Below are 15713 nucleotides of genomic sequence, written 5' to 3'. Positions count from 1 at the left end.
ATACTAACGAGGGATTAGTATAGGCATCACAGGAGTGGCATGGTGAGGTAGCAAAAGAAAACTAGCTGGATTATGAAGAGCCTTAAACAACCATTTTACTCCATACTTTTCTCATACTAATGGGAAAGGGTGAAAAAGATATGTGAACCTAGGGCTACTAATTCCTTGATATTCACCAAAAGCGTTTTAGCTTGGCAGGTGGATACAGAACGGGCTTTAGTGCACCCTGGATAGCGCTGTCTTAAAGCACGGGTTAACAGATACCTAAAACAAGAACATTCACGCTTGGGGAAATTCAAGTAGTGAGTAGACACGTGGAAAATGTGCCATCTCATCGGTAATGAAAAAAACACAAATTCAAACAAGGCAGAACCCAGTAAGAAAGAAGACAAAGTAAAACTACATCTGAGTGCATTTAGGTGATGGGGAAGCAGGCACCTTAGAGAATCAGAAGGGCAGGTGCAAAAACCTTTAAGGTCAGGGTTCGGTGGGGAAAGTGAGGGATTCTGTGTGCTGTAACGGAGAGCTGAGGTTTAGGAATGGAGCGCGCGGGGCGAGAGGGGCCTAGGGGGAACCAGCAAGTACAGGAAGGGGCCAGGGACCCCTGACAAAACGGGCTCATCCCCTGCAGAAGCCCTAAACCACGCCCCTTGGCATCTCTTAGCAACCGTAAACCCGCCCAGTCTAGAGCCAACCCTTTCGTAATTGGCTCCCTTAACTCACCAATGGGCGCACAGGAGGACCTTCCCGCCACCTCTGGCGCCCGCTTTCAAACAGCCAGACATTCGCAACAGCGGGCGGATTCTCAACCAAGCTTGAAAAAGGCGGGGACTTCCGCCGCCACGCCCCGCCTCGAGCAGGCACGGCCCCGCCCGCCCAGCCAGCTTTTAGCCGGCGATTGAAAGAGGCGGCTGCTCCTCAATGGCCTCGGCACCACTGGTTTCGGTTGTAACGAGGAAGGAACAAGCGGATTAGAGCCCTTGGGAAGGGGGTTTGTTAGAAGTCAGTCTTCGGCGGGGACTAGGGTTTCCCCGTGGTGGCAGCACCCGTGGCTTCCGGTGAGTTTCGCTTCTCGGCTGGGCTTGGAGCTGGGGTTGGAGGAGGTGCGGGGTCCTCGGGATTCTGGCTGTGGCTGCCCGCGGGCTGACCCGCCGCCCCCTCCTCAAATCCGGTGGTGGTGGACTGTCCGCGGGTTTCAGGATTCCGGCTTTGACTTTGAAGTGTCAGCGAGACCCCAGTTTCTCCTTACAAGCGACGTGTAGGAAGCCCCCCGACCCCCTCAGGAAAGCCTGAGACCCTATCCTCGGGCTGTGGTTGGTCACCCTGGCGCTGCGCCTGGCTCACAGTGGGTGCTCTGTACACGTGTGTTGACCGAGTGCATGTGACGCTGGCAGCAAAGCCAGCAGCCCAAGGCACCCCGTGCTGGCACTCTACAGCTTCGCTGTCGCCGTACCTGTTTGTTGTGCTGTAGGTGACGCCAGACGGAGTTCCTTGGTAAGGCTGCTGATTGATTCTGTCGTTCAGCTCTGGGTGCCTACTTGCTGCATTCTTCAGGCACCTTGACTCGATTTGTCCAAGCTGCTGTCATTAGCACTGATGACAGATTGTCATCATTTGTTTAAATGTCTAGTCTCTTCTCTACCAAGTCCTGTTGAACTTTGTAATCTTGAACAGTGCATGGTGAATAACTGTTGAATAAATGACCAGGCCTCTTAAGCTGATATTGCACGTCTAAAACAGGCTAGTGTGTTCTGGTTATTTTCCTTGTAGAAGGGAAGCTAGCATGTAAGCAACTAAGTAGAATTTCCTAGGGCGTTTACAGACCAGCCCCCTTCCTGGCACTTAACCTTTTTTATCTTATAGTCATGAACTTGAGTCTGATTTAAGCCGAATTTGACCATATCCTTCACAATGCATGGCAATTTATATGTACTCCCTAGATACGTAAATGCATACAAGGAAGTGAGAGGTTGAAATGGAAGCCATAAGAAAAGTATAAGAAATATAGTCTGAAAGTGCAGAATCCTCCCCTCCTCCCTAGGGCAACAGGATTGGGAGGGCATCTTGAAGGAGGTAGCATTTTCATCCCAGAGGAGGTATTAGTTGAAGTTAGGTTTCCCACAGGCAGCGTATTCACCTTTCTTAGATACTCTGAATGCTGTTTACCTCATCTGTAGCTGCAGACTCCTGTTCATAGGTAAGAATGTTACAGTAACAAAACTAAAATGTAGTGATTGGTACATGGTGCTAAACACTTTATATTCATTATCTTGTGACTCTTCATAACCAATCTTTGAAGCAGGTACTATTTTTACCCGCATTTATTTAATGAAAAAATGGAAGCAGCAAACGTGCACAGCTGATAAATAAAAGCTAGAATTGAGCCCAAGTTGTCTGAATGAGTGCCCTTATTCTTAACCACTTCCAGCGGTATTGAGTTCTTTCTAACTGAAAGTCTTTTTCTGTGAAATTTCCCTCAGCTGCCCTTTCTTTTCAGTCAAATTTAATTTGTGCTTTTTACTCTCTATTGCAGAACATATTACAATGTATCATGGTAACTCTTGATTTATATCATTGTTTCTCTAAGGGATGGTAAACTCCCCATGGCTGATACCGTGTCTTAGAAACATCTAGGATATAAACTGGCACACGGTAGATGCCGAGGAAAATTTTATTGAAATAATGAATCCTAGAGGGTGGCATGAATGTATCATATTCATTCAACAGATTCTTATTGTGTGCCTGCCTTGTGCAAAATGTGGAGGACATACATTTTTAACTCTTTCAGAGAGCTTATAGGTTTTTGGATGAGACAAAAGCAGTGCTTTTGGTTTCTGATATTTTGTCCAACTAAACACTCATTGGTTTTTCCTCTCATTGCAAGGAGGGCAAAGAAAACATAAAGAGTAACTACAAAATGAGTACTGAGACTGAGCCCTTCTGATCTGAGTGTTTAAAACAAACAAACAAAAACCAAAGAAAAAACCGAACGTAGTCTTATTAATAGGTTCAGAAAAAGTTATCTGGGGAGAAAGTATTAACTTTTTAAAAGGAAAAGCATACAGTACACTTATTCTGTGTCTTGATTGTTTAAGGATCAGTCAGTAAATACAGAAATATGTCATTATTTCTCTTATTAGTATAGTATCACCAAATTTATTCAAAAGTACTTTTACTAGGACAAGTGTTCTTTTTCAGTATACTTATACGGTAGTTTTCAGGATGGTTTTTGCAATTCATACATTTCACCAGCAATTCATGAGGATATCTCTTTCCTACAAAATAGCCACCACTAGGTGTTAACTTTTTTTTAAATTTAGTGGTTGAAAATCATTTCAGTGTTTAAATGACACTGAATTCTTCATGAGCTTACTTTTAAGTTAATTGAATATTTGACACTTTTTAAAATGAATTGTCAGTTGCCCATTTTTAATTAGGTTGTCTTTTTCTCATTTCTTTTTGAAAGCTGTATATTGGGACTTTGTCATGTGTTTTGCAAACATTTTCTTATACATTATTTTATCTTTTGGCTTTGTTAAGTGTGTTTTTTTCATACATAATATTTGACTTGTCAGTGATGTCTTTTGCCATATGAAAATTTTATTTTTTGTGGTTAAGTTTCTTTCCAGTTTTTCTTTCATGGCTTCTGGGTTTACTGTCTTACTGTTTAGTTTTTCTTATGAAGCAGTCTCTTTTATTCTGAATATTATGGTAAAGTCTCTGAAGTAGTAGTGGTTAATAAGTTGAGGAAAAGCATTAGCTTTTATTTTAAAATTTCATTAAAATACTAATTATCTATTTATCCACAATAAGGTTATCACATTTCTGTTAATGCCAAAGTAGTTTCTTAAGGTCTTCAGTAGTTTGCACTTTTGAGAAGGAAAACTTATTTGTATACTTTCTTCCCCAGTCTAGAGAGATTTTAGTCTTTTCAGATATTTGCAGTTTTCTTCAATGACATTGGATTAAAAAGCCATTCAAAAGCGATACATTTTGGTCTTTTACATTCTCTTCATTTAAAAATGAAAATACCTTGCAAAGTTCACTATTTTCTGAGAAAAAAGTAGCCCTTTACTTAAAATAGCTGTATTGGGGTGCCTGGGTGGCTCAGTGGGTTAATGCCTCTGCCTTCGCCTCAGGTCATGATCCAAGAGTCCTGGGATCCAGCCCAACATCGGGTTCTCTGCACAGCGGGGAGCCTGCTTTCCTTCCTCTCTTCCTGTCTGACTCTCTGCCTACTTGTGATCTCTCTCTGTCAAATAAATAAAATCTTTTTTAAAAAATAAAAAATAAAATAGCTGTATTTAGCAAAAGGCTTTTGTAAATCTTGATGTTCTTTTCCAATATTCAACAGGAATTGATGGCATGTTAGTGAGCAACTGAAAAAAAAAAAAAACCTCTTTTACCTAATACAGGAGAAATCAACCCAAATCCATATTCTGGCTTTAACTATAAAATACAGGAAGAGGTAGAGAATTCTGTAAATACCAGAAGCAGGAAAGATGATTTCTGCTCAGAGAATTCAGGGATGTCCTTAAAGTCTAACTCTTCCTTTAAGGAGCCAGGATTTAAATTGGCTAGTATTTTCATTATCTGTTGAATTCCATAGACTTGGTTTTCACTTGCAGTAATTAAAAAAACCCTAGAGACATGGTATTGTGTGAGTGTTTTCCCCTTACCATTTCAGCTATATTATAAGCTCTTTACATTCAGGTCTGTAACTAATGCAGGTGTACAAGAAGCTTCTCGTAGCTGTTGGATGGAAACGAGGTTTAGATTCCCTAAACTTATGTATTTTCCTTCTTAGTGAAAAAGTGCACATTTCCCTTCCTCCTCTCAGCTCTGGCACAAGAATAGAAAGCAAGTCTGGTCAAAGAAACAGAAGGTGGAAGAGTTTAAGTTGATGGGAAGGGGTTGAGCTGATGAGTTGAAAGGGATGGGCTGGGTGTAGGGACCAGAGAGGGAGGGTTAAGGAAGGTCGACTGCAAAGTACAGTTTGGACAAGAAGTGTAATTCAGTCCTTGAAAAACAAACAAAAACTTGATGTTTGGGGATTTTCAGCATTAAAATTTATATTTGTGTTAGTCTAACACCATATTTCATCTATTCTAAAGTGCTCATTTTCTTTTTGGATTTTAATATCTACAAAGTCAGGCTGCAGTTTAAAATTAATGATGTTTCATAATTTAATTGGCCACATCTTTTTCTTAGTGGTACAAATGGAATAGTGCCATACAATCAAAGGCGTGTTAGATCTGATTCAGTGGAATATCTTTTGCTTGTAGAGCTGTCGGCTTACATAAAAGCTTGTCGTCATAGTTCTCAGCTGTTAACATGAGGGAGCTAAGTTCTCTATGGTAAAATGTATTTGGATGCCTGGGCCCGTGCTTCTTAATTCACTTCCAATTTAATGACATTTTAGAGCCCGAAAAGTGCAGGGAATGAGTTGTGGCTCAGGCTCACATCAAAGTGCATTTCGCTGGCATGCAGAGGAGTGGAGTGAAGGGAAGGCAGTATTAGGCTGGGTAATTGATGACGCCTGCCTACTTTTTTGTTGGGATTCTTTGGACCTTTGAAATTCTGGCTAGTCACCATGTAGCATCGATTCCTAAATATAATTCAAATCATCAGCAGGCTTTTGACTAAGTACTTGAAAACCCACCTCCTGCTGCTGCTGCTGCTTCTACCACAGCAGTAACTGCTCTGCAGAGAAATTCTGCTGTTGCTTTTGGAATTGGAACTCTACATGGTACAGCTTCACACTCTTCACTTCTATTTTTCTTGAGTATTTTTTCCTTGAGCCTGATTTTATCAAGCGAAAGAGCAGGACATTTAACACTGACATTTTTGTCATGTGCTACACAGAGTTGACCAGATCATCAAGGTTTTCAGGTGGCAATCATTAACTCAGCATTTAGTGGGTCTCTTTTTGTAAAACACAACGTTTGGATTTGTGATACCGAAAGGATGAACCAGTTTGTGGAGGTTACCACCTTTGCCATATCTAATAAACAAAATTGGTAACTTTGAGCATATTCTTAAAATTTTTAATAAAATTATTATTTTATTTTTATGTGTGTGAACAAAACTCTTGCTGTTTAAAGTTATACATTCCAGACCATGAAAAAGGTCTAGTCACAAATTTATTAGCTTTTTGCATTTTTTTTTCCTTTAAGATTTTATTTATTTATTTCAGGGGCGCCTGGGTGGCTCAGTTGGTTGAGCGACTGCCTTCAGCTCAGGTCATGATCCCGGACTTCCAGGATCGAGTCCTGCATCGGGCTCCCAGCTCCTTGGGGAGTCTGCTTCTCCCTCTGACCTTCTCCTCTCTCATGCTCTCTCTCACTCATTCTCTCAAATAAATAAATAAAATCTTAAAAAAAAAGAGAAGATTTTATTTATTTATTTCAAAGAGAGCTACCAAGAGACACGAGTAGGGGGTGGGGGAGTAGAAGCAGGCTCCCTGCTGAGCAGAGAGCCCAGAGGACCCAAGACGGACGTTTAACCAGCTGAGCCCCCCAGATACCCCGCATTTTCCTTTTCTTTGAGTTACTGTCATACAGCTATTTTCTGTGAATCACAATTAATTTGTAAGCATAGTCTTTATATTTGGAATACTAACCATTTGTTATGCATGAGTTACATAGATCTTTTCCCTGGCTGCTGCTGTCTTTGTGTGTGTGTGTGTGTGTGTGTGTGTGGCATCCGTTGTGTCGTTTGGAGAGATTTTATGGGATATTTAGAAACCAAGTGTCTTTCTCTTTCCACAGGAACACCATGTCATTAGATTTTGGCAGCGTGGCACTGCAGACACAAAATGAAGATGAAGAGTATGACAAAGAAGACTATGAAAGGGAGAAAGAGGTAGGCTACCCAGAGAAAAGACTCTAAACCCAATCTTAAAGTTTTATTTCCTGATCAAAATGATATCTTCTTGTGTCCTTTTGAAGGAATTTATAATTTTTTTGTCACCCCCTAAAACCTGATCAGTATTTGAACTTTTAAAAGTTGGTTGAGTGGAATGCTTCCTTTTTTGAGATGAGACTAAAACATAGTAAATGGTTTGATTCTTTAAGATCTTTTCATTTAGGAGGTAGTGATTGGTTTTGGAGGCAGAGACCTAGTTTCTCGTTGTTTGGAACTTTGCCTTGAACAAGTCCAGCAAGGTTCTTTGCTTCAGGTAGGTTATGTCCTTGTGGAGGCAAGCAATAAGCAAGTAAACCGATGAATAAAGTAATTCAAGTGACTGATAATTTAACAGTGATAAGTGCTAAGGAAACAAAATAGAGTGAAATTAAAGTAACTGGTGAGAGAAGGCCTTTTGGAGGAGGAAATGCCTGAGTTGAGACTTGACTCATGAGAAGGAACAGCCATGCAGAGGCCTAAGGAAGAATATTCTAGGCCAAGACATGCAATGAGTATAAAGCACACAAGTGGGAACAGACCCTGTATATCTGCAGACCAGCCAGAAGGCCGTGGTGTGGGGATTGTGTGACCAAGGGGTGAGTATGGAGACGGCGTGTAGAGGTGAGCTAGGGTCAAATCAGTGTATGTCATGGGAAGATGTTTGGAATTTATTCCAGGAGCAATGGGAATTCAGTGGAGGATTTTAAGCAGGGAAGTGATGTCTAATCATGTTTTTAAAGATCTTACTGTCTGCTGTGTGATGAAAGACAAGGAGAAAAAGAATAAGAGGAGATTATATTTTAGGTACATTCCTGGCACAGAGTCATGTTCAGTAAATGGGGCCAATAGTAGTAGTAGCAGTTGATGAAAGTCAATTTATTAGGATCGTTTTTAGTTTGAGTTAGATTTCTTTCTTTCTTTCTTTTTTTTTTTTTAAGATTTTATTTATTTGACAGAGATAGAGAGACAGCAAGAGAGAGAACACAGGCAGAGGGAGTGGGAGAGGGAGAAACAGGCTTCCCACTGAGCAGGGAGCTCAATGCAGGGCTTGTTCCCAGCACCCTGGGATCATGACCTGAGCCCAAGGCAGAGCCTTAACAACTAAGCCACACAGGTGCCCCTTGAGTCAGATTTCCTGATTGCCTGTGATGATGGACTTCTTTTGTACTGAGACTATGCTTGATATGATCCACTTTCTCATGTATAAAACAATCCTTGTTAATTGTTACTGTGAACTATCAGTATCAACAGGAAGCAGGAATAGGGTCAGTTGCCCATGTAGCTGGCAGTAGAGTTTGGGTAGAGCTAGAAACTGGCAGTTTGGTGGATTTTTGTCCATAGACATTTTGTCTTGTTTGGTTGTGCAGTGTTTTTAAAGTTCAATCTATATTTAAAGATTGGAAAATTTCTTGTAACGAGCCGGAGTTTCTGGCTTGTCTTGAAACATCCTACGCCCTGGCCACATGTGGCAGCAGGCAGGCTGGATCTGAGCAGTGGCTGTCCCTTACCAGCTGGCCACGGTCCTCTCACACTGACATGGCCTTATTCATGTGAACTTAACAGCTTCGCTCTTGTCAGTCCTCTGCCAGGTTGAGGGCATTGGCATTTATGACCCTGAGCAGGGTTTCTGGATTTTGACCGGGTCCTTCACAGCAATTGTTGTGGCAAGGATGGAGGTGAGGATTTTCTGTTACTTTGTGAACTCACAGCATGAGGTCTTGATGACCCCAGTGGCTTTGGATAGTTTGCTGGAATTTAGCTACGGGGATTCCTGAGGGGATCAGTTTAAGTAATTATTATAATAGACTTTAAAGAAAAAGAAAAAATAATCTGACAGGTGATTTTTCATTGGAAAAGATATTAGAGAGATCATTAGGGTATTACAGGAACTAATTAGAGGTGTATTTTGTGGTGAAAGTTTTAAGGGTGACATTAGTAACTTTAAAAGAAGCAGTTAATTCTAGGTATATAGAAAATAGCCCTAGGGATTACTTCTTTGTAGGTTATAAGCTGGGATAGGGAATTTCCAGAGGAAAAGGAGCTCTTAAGAAGTGAAATACCTAAGAATGAGTGTTTCTAGCAGAGTGGAAGAAAAGAATGTACAGCCAACTTGACTCTGACATGATTATGTATTGTGTTAATAAAATGTGTTTTTGCCTTTTTTCTTCTTTAATTGCTTCAAGGGGAGAAGTGAGATTAGAGGCTCGAGGTTTTCAGATTTTCACCAACAAAATTCAGGATTATTCTTAAAATTAGACTTATGTATATTTTGTCACTGTTTTTGTCTGTTTTTGTCTGTTTTTGTCACTGTTGCATGTTAAAATGATAAATTAGTTAATCAAACCTATGTTTGTTTGCATATCCAGAGGCCATTTCAACCTCCTCAGGCTGTCTTACCCTGCCGTAGCAGAACATTTCACAGCCTTGGGTGGTTAAAGAAGAGTGGTCTTCTTGCTCCCTTGTTGGTAGCTTTGGGATTGACAACTGGGTTATAAGTGTTAGTAGCGGCCTAAGGCATATTGCTTTCTCTACTTAGTGAATCACTTTGGTATTCAGTTTCCTCATGTAGGAGGAATGTCTGTATCCCTGAGGATGTACTATAGGGCCAAGCAGGACGTATCTGACTCTTGGTCTCCCTCCTAAGGATTTGTGAGATCCTCTCTGTAGAAATGTTAGGGTAATTCTGATTTTGACTTTCTGGTATGAATGGCCAGTTGCTAAGTTTAATTTTGGTGCTTTGGGGGTCAGTTTGAATTTTGTCCACACTTGCCCCTAAATCAGTGAATAAGCCACAGTCAAATTCTGACTTCCTTACCATCCCAGTAGCAGCTCTGTAATTATGATCTTGCCTTTTCCATTTCTGTTCTCTCCATTGTTTGCATTGAAGAGCGAGGGAAGAAAGTGCATTTAATCTTCAGAAGAGAAAATAGTCACCTCATTTAGTAAAGCGATTCAATATTCAGAGGACATTTAGAACAGTGGAATCTCAAACCACATGATTAGAGCCATATTTTGAAAAAATCTCCAAGATTTTTGCAGAAGAGTCTGGCACTACAATCCTTTCTAAAGTCCCTTAGTTCTAAGTGGTGTAATAGTAAAGTTTGGGCACTGTTGGCCAAGGCGTAGCAGAGAAGTGTACAACCCCCAGCCTCACCCAGTGTTTCACCCAAAACTCCATTTTCTACACAGTAAACAGGGCAGATTAGGGTGCAGATGAGTGAGGACCATGGATTTATGTGGTCACGTCAATTAGTATTCATCTCACTCCTATTTCTCATGACATACTGGAGCACACTACTTTTACCATTTGAGAATTATGGCTGTAGTTATCTTTGCTACCAAGTAGACCTCATCCAAAGTATTCTAGGCAAACTTTTCCGTAGAAAACTGGCCCAGAGAAGAGGAATTCAAAAGTTCTTTTATTAACTCATTCATAATGTAACAATGTGATTTTTCAAAATACTTTTCACTTAAGTCAGCGTGCTTTGTGATCATTGTGGGATATTACAGACATAGAGTTGTTATTATTGTGATAGAAGTGAAGCTCCAAAGTTATTGGTGAACCCACAGCTTAAGATCTTTCATTTGGGATCTTCCAGTTTGCTGGAGTGTACACCTACTTTTCTGCAGTCTCCCCAGAAACAGCTCTATGCTTATTGCTCGCTTCTAGGTATGGTACTAGCAGAGGTACTAGTAATCTCTGCTGTCAAGGTAATACTTTAGTAATTATCGATTTGAAGCCAGGAAAATGATCTGGAGTAGAAACGTATGTGGTTTAAGTAGCAGATGGCAGAGAGAAGCTCACACCTGGCTATGCTGATAGGAGTCCATTTGGTTTTTATATCAGTGCTTCTCTAATAGAATAATAGAGCTCATTTGAGCTTCAAATCCTTTATTTTTAAGAGGTAGGGTTTCCCATTGCATAGCCTTTCTTCTACTTTTTAATTGCCTTGTTTGATGTAATTATAGAAAGATTTTTGACATTTTGTCCCCACTAGAGGGAGTTATGAAGCTAGTATTTGTTTACATTTTATGATATTTGACTTATTTAGTGGCATTTTCTTGTCATCACCAGAGAAAAAGAAACAGATGGTTTAGCAATTCACATGGTTGATGTTTTTCTTTAGCAATTTCTTATACTTGATCTGGATTGTGCCTTTTGAATGTTTCTCAAAACATACAGTTTTTCAGGGACTGTCACGATGGGAACACAAACATTACTCTGGCAGACTGTAGCTCGATTGTACACAAACAGGTACAAATAAGTGTCTTCCAGTTACAAATGAAATGTCTTGTAGAAGAAAATTGGAGTGAGAATGGTGAGATTCAGGTTCTGCTGCTGGCTCTGGGGCTGTAACTCTCTTCGTTGGGCTTGCCCCTCACCTTCTCTGGGCCCTGGTTTGCTCCCTTTTACAAGGCCAGATTTGCCTGGGAGGAGCTCCGGTGTTCCTCCAGGCCTAAAGTTCTGTGTCATTTGTAGGGCAGCCAATTCTTGTCTAACAAATGCTGCCATATTTCTTTTTCAGATATGCGGCAATCTAGACACAGCCTTCCTCACTAACCTAAAATTTAGTTCAACTAATGGAATAGATTAAAAAAAAAATTCTGCATGCAATATAATTCATAAACTAAAGCTCTGGCTGCCCAGTTACTTGGCCCTTAGCGTTCCCATACTGAGTCTTTGCAAGGAGGTTTTTAACTCGGCTCTTAGGTTAAAAGGAAGATTCTCTTGACTGTATATGCACGAAAGCATTATTTAATAATTTATATTATAAAATATCAATCTTTTCAGTATACTTAGGAGGTAACCTGTTCAAAAGCCATATGAACGTTGGTTACTCCATTTGCTGTTGCTTTTCTCCTGGGAGAAGATGTATGGTTTGTAATCCGAGAACTCTGGCTTTCATGAGTATTGAAGAATCATAGTCTCTGGAGACAGTGTGTTTAGTTAATTTAAGTAGAAAATCCTAACAAAAGGTTTACATGTTCTCTGTTTTACATTCCCCCTAAACATAGGTGTTTTGGATGTTCTTCATGGGTTGTTGCAAAGTGTTTTGCTGTTGAAGTTCTTTGAGTAAAATGCCCTCAGTTTTTTTCTTTTTAGGGAAGAAACCTGTCAAGTAGTAAAGGTAGAGTTTACTGAAATGCATTCTAAACCATTCCATAGAAGTGTTAGCAATGGCAAATGATCTTTTTTTCCCTAGGCAAGGTATCTTTAATTATTAAACTCAGTTGACACATAAGAACATCCCACTGAAAAGATTGCATTTGTGACCAAAAAGCAGTCTGATGAATTTGAAAGCAATGAGTGGAATTAAGTGTCATTTATAAAGATTAATCTCTTTGCCCATGAATCTGTTTGGTAGCTAGGTGAATCTTTAACCAGGAAAATTTATGGTTTATAAAATTCTGTACTTGGTAACATGCCAAGTTGATCTGATAATTCTGTGTTTTATGGCACAAGGTTCAATGACCGAAAGCAAAATCTGTTTGACAGTGTATATGACAAGGGCACACTTTGGTCCTGGGAATGGAGGGCTTGGGGGCCATTTTGTTCCTGAATGGCTTTATGAGGAGGACTCACCTCATTTAACTTCTCTTGGTCCTGGGAGCCAAGGAATATGGCCCAGCTATGCCAAAGAGCTTCATGGAGAAATTTTTTGAAGGTGAATGAAATGCTTTCAAAGTGTTAGCATATATGTAAAATATTTTATAAGAAACTAAATGCTATAGGAATGGTTTTGCCAGTTGACAAGTTCACCTGTGGTTCCAGAAACATTTTGATGAACTTATTGCTTATACTTAAATTAATTTTCCTTTCTGGATGCTAATTTTGTAAATTTTGAGGTGTCACAAAGAAAGCCACAAGAACTGTTTAGTTATCATACAGCTTTTTCTAGGTGAGAGGAAAAAAATGTACTATTCAGATGTCCCTCTTAAGGTTCCCCTTAATTATAAGGCCATGTGCATGAACCTCACGGAAGGTTTAGAAGAAAATATTCTTTCTGTACAGGACTCTTTACTTGATGCAAGTATAAGAGATTTATTTTGTTATTTTTCTCTGTGTAGAATGTGGGGATTGTCTTTTTCCATAAAGGAGTGATGCATAATTATAGACAAGCAGGTTGGACCACTTTTAAAGACCTCATTTTTTTTTTTTTTTTTTTAAGTGAATTTTGTCTTTCTCAAATCACTTGGCTACCTTTCACTTAAGGCACACGTGTGGTATACTAATATTTTGATGTGTTCTGTTTAGCTTTTGATGATTCTTTTGGTTTATTCTTTATATCTTTGGGTCATCTATGATATGGCTAATTCTCAGAATGACTTTTCAATTACCCAACATGAGCAGGTGACCAATAAATCAAGGTCTTGATTACTAATATTAATATCAAATAAATTTTGAGATGAAGTTAACTTTTCATTGGGATAGAATATTTTTCTCTTGTTTAATTTTTAAAGAATGATGGATCAAGACAAACCTTTTTTAAAAAATAGTGAATATTAGAAATCTATGTGAGATCAAGGAAATATCCCCCTCCCCCCTTCACATACCCCATTTTCATTCCCAAATTTGACATCTCCAAAACCCAGTTAACAATTGGAACATTCCTTTGAGACCTTTTTAAAACAATTTTTTAAAAAAGTGGGCTCCATGCCCCGTGTGGAGCCCAGTGCAGGGCTTGAACTCATGACCCTGAGATCAAGGCCTGTGCTCAGACAAAGAATTAGGTCTTTAACTGATTGAGCCATCCATGTGCCCCCATAATATTTTAACTTTTCACATATGTATTTGCTTTCAGAAGGCTTTTGATTGTAAATGAAACACTAAGATATATTTTATAGCTACATTTCATTTCTTCTAAAATGGATTAAAAAAAAAAAACTTGCCATAGACTAAGCCATAGACCAAGGAGCATCTCATTTTTTCCCCCAGGTTTTACAGATCAAAATTCAGTCACTGCAGGGCACCTGGGTGACTCAGTCAGTTAAGTGTCATGATCCAGAACCCAGGATCCTGGGATCGAGTCCTGCACTGGGGTTCCTTGCTCAGCAGTGACCCTGCCTCTCCCTCTCCCTGCTGCTCTCCCTGCTTGTTCTCTCTCTCTCTCTCTCACCAATATATAAATACAATCTTTAAAAAAAAAATAAAATTCACTCATTGCATAACTTCATGAGGTTCATTTATGTATGTACTGCGGAGGACTCAGTCAACTTACTAATTTAACTAATGCTTAATTTTTTTAAATTTTTTATTTATTTTTAAAAATATTTTATTCATTTATTTGACAGAGATCACAAGTAGGCAGAGAGAGAGAGAGGGGAAGCAGGCTCCCTGCCGAGCAGAGAACCCTATGCGGGGCTCAATACCAGGATCCCCGGATCACGACCCAAGCCGAAAGCAGAGGGTCTAACCCACTGAGCCACCCAGGCGCCCCTGCTTAATTTTAAAGAGAAGTCATAAGCAGCCCTCTTCTGTTTAATAATAAAATATTTGAATATTCTGATAGCTATAAATTTTAAGACAATATATTGGGAATTGAAGAAAGTCATTTACAGATACCGAAATTCAAATTAGACAATTCATTCCTATCTTAATCACCGTTTATCTTGAAACAATAAACAAATTTATCTAGTTTTTAAAGGTAGAAGAATGCTAAAGATGTGATTTATCTGGACAAAAATTGGAGAGTGAAGTCAAATGCTTTTATGTCAGGTTTGGAGTTTTGCTTTTGAGAGTGCTCTTGGTAGAAAACTGAGTCTTAAAACTCCCTTTTTACTCAACTGTGTTAGCTGAGCAGAGTATCATGTATCTTTTCATCATTGGAATTAGATGGCAGTCTGCTAATTAGTCACTCTCCAAGGGGTTTCTATCACATTATTAAAGCTTTTAAGAGCTTCTGGGCCACCTGCTGCTGCTGGTACTACTGTTCTCACCACCTGGGCACAGCAGAGCTGGCTGCTTGGATTCCCAGGGGAATGTGTGACTGTCAAGTCCTCAAGGTCTGATTACTGGGAGAACAGGATTCTGAGACTCAGGTCTGCTGCATGATAACATAATACGGTGATTGTACCATTTCCATGAGTTGCTGTATTTCCATAAAGAAGGCTTAAAGTTCTGTTGTAATGTTAAGTGTATTTAAGTCTAAGACATTTGTAGAAAAAAAGCCTTCCAGAATAAATCCTGATAATTTGTGTGGAATTTCAAACCGTTATTAAATGGAGAAATTAGGACTGTCACTGACTTCTCAAGTCAGAGTCACTCGTTGCAAGGCCGCTTTGGTTTGGCAGCTCATGTCTCAGTCAGTGTGATATTGACGCCCACTTTCCTGTCTCAGTTGCAGCAGTTACTCACCGACCTGCCGCACGATATGCTGGATGATGACCTGTCCTCGCCCGAGCTCCACTATTCTGACTGCAGCGAGGATGGCACAGAGGGAGAGTAAGGACCTGAAGTCACTTGCACTCAGATGTTCCGATTCTATAAGGCTCTTTCTTTTGATTCTCTGTAGGCAATAATGGACACAGTTGTAAAATTGTAGACTAATTCTTAGAATTGTAGGTGATAGAGGGATAACATGTTAAAATCTTGGGGTTCTTTGTGAGATCTGTGTCTGAATAAGTGATGGGCTCTAAATCTAAAGTATTGATTTTTCTCAAGACTGCATCGCTCCGAGCAATTGGAGGTGAATTGGTGTGAGCATCCAGTGCTGCCTAAATCTCAAAGTGTGAATGTAAGTATCTAGCCGGTAATGACTTTGGCAAGGGTGGGAATAGATCTTAGTGCCTTCGTTTCACTCTTGTTA

The 15713-nt window shown here is 39.8% G+C and overlaps 1 protein-coding gene across 6 annotated transcripts in view; it reads left to right on the top strand.

Moving 5' to 3' along the window:
- The first annotated feature begins 917 nt into the window (after window positions 1-917).
- Window positions 918-15713, top strand: part of CEP152 (centrosomal protein 152) — a 115475-nt gene continuing 100679 nt past the window's right edge. For all 6 annotated transcript variants that reach the window (XM_046009792.1, XM_046009788.1, XM_046009791.1 and 3 more), the window contains exons 1-4: window positions 918-1058; window positions 6771-6864; window positions 15246-15349; window positions 15569-15641. In XM_046009792.1, the coding sequence (XP_045865748.1) occupies window positions 6778-6864; window positions 15246-15349; window positions 15569-15641 (264 nt within the window). In that variant the 5' untranslated portion in view covers window positions 918-1058; window positions 6771-6777. The remainder of the gene's footprint in view (window positions 1059-6770; window positions 6865-15245; window positions 15350-15568; window positions 15642-15713) is intronic.

The sequence above is a fragment of the Meles meles genome, chromosome 6, assembly GCF_922984935.1.
Source record: "Meles meles chromosome 6, mMelMel3.1 paternal haplotype, whole genome shotgun sequence".
NCBI classification, from domain to species: domain Eukaryota; kingdom Metazoa; phylum Chordata; class Mammalia; order Carnivora; family Mustelidae; genus Meles; species Meles meles.
This window is presented reverse-complemented; position numbering and strand designations above follow the sequence as displayed.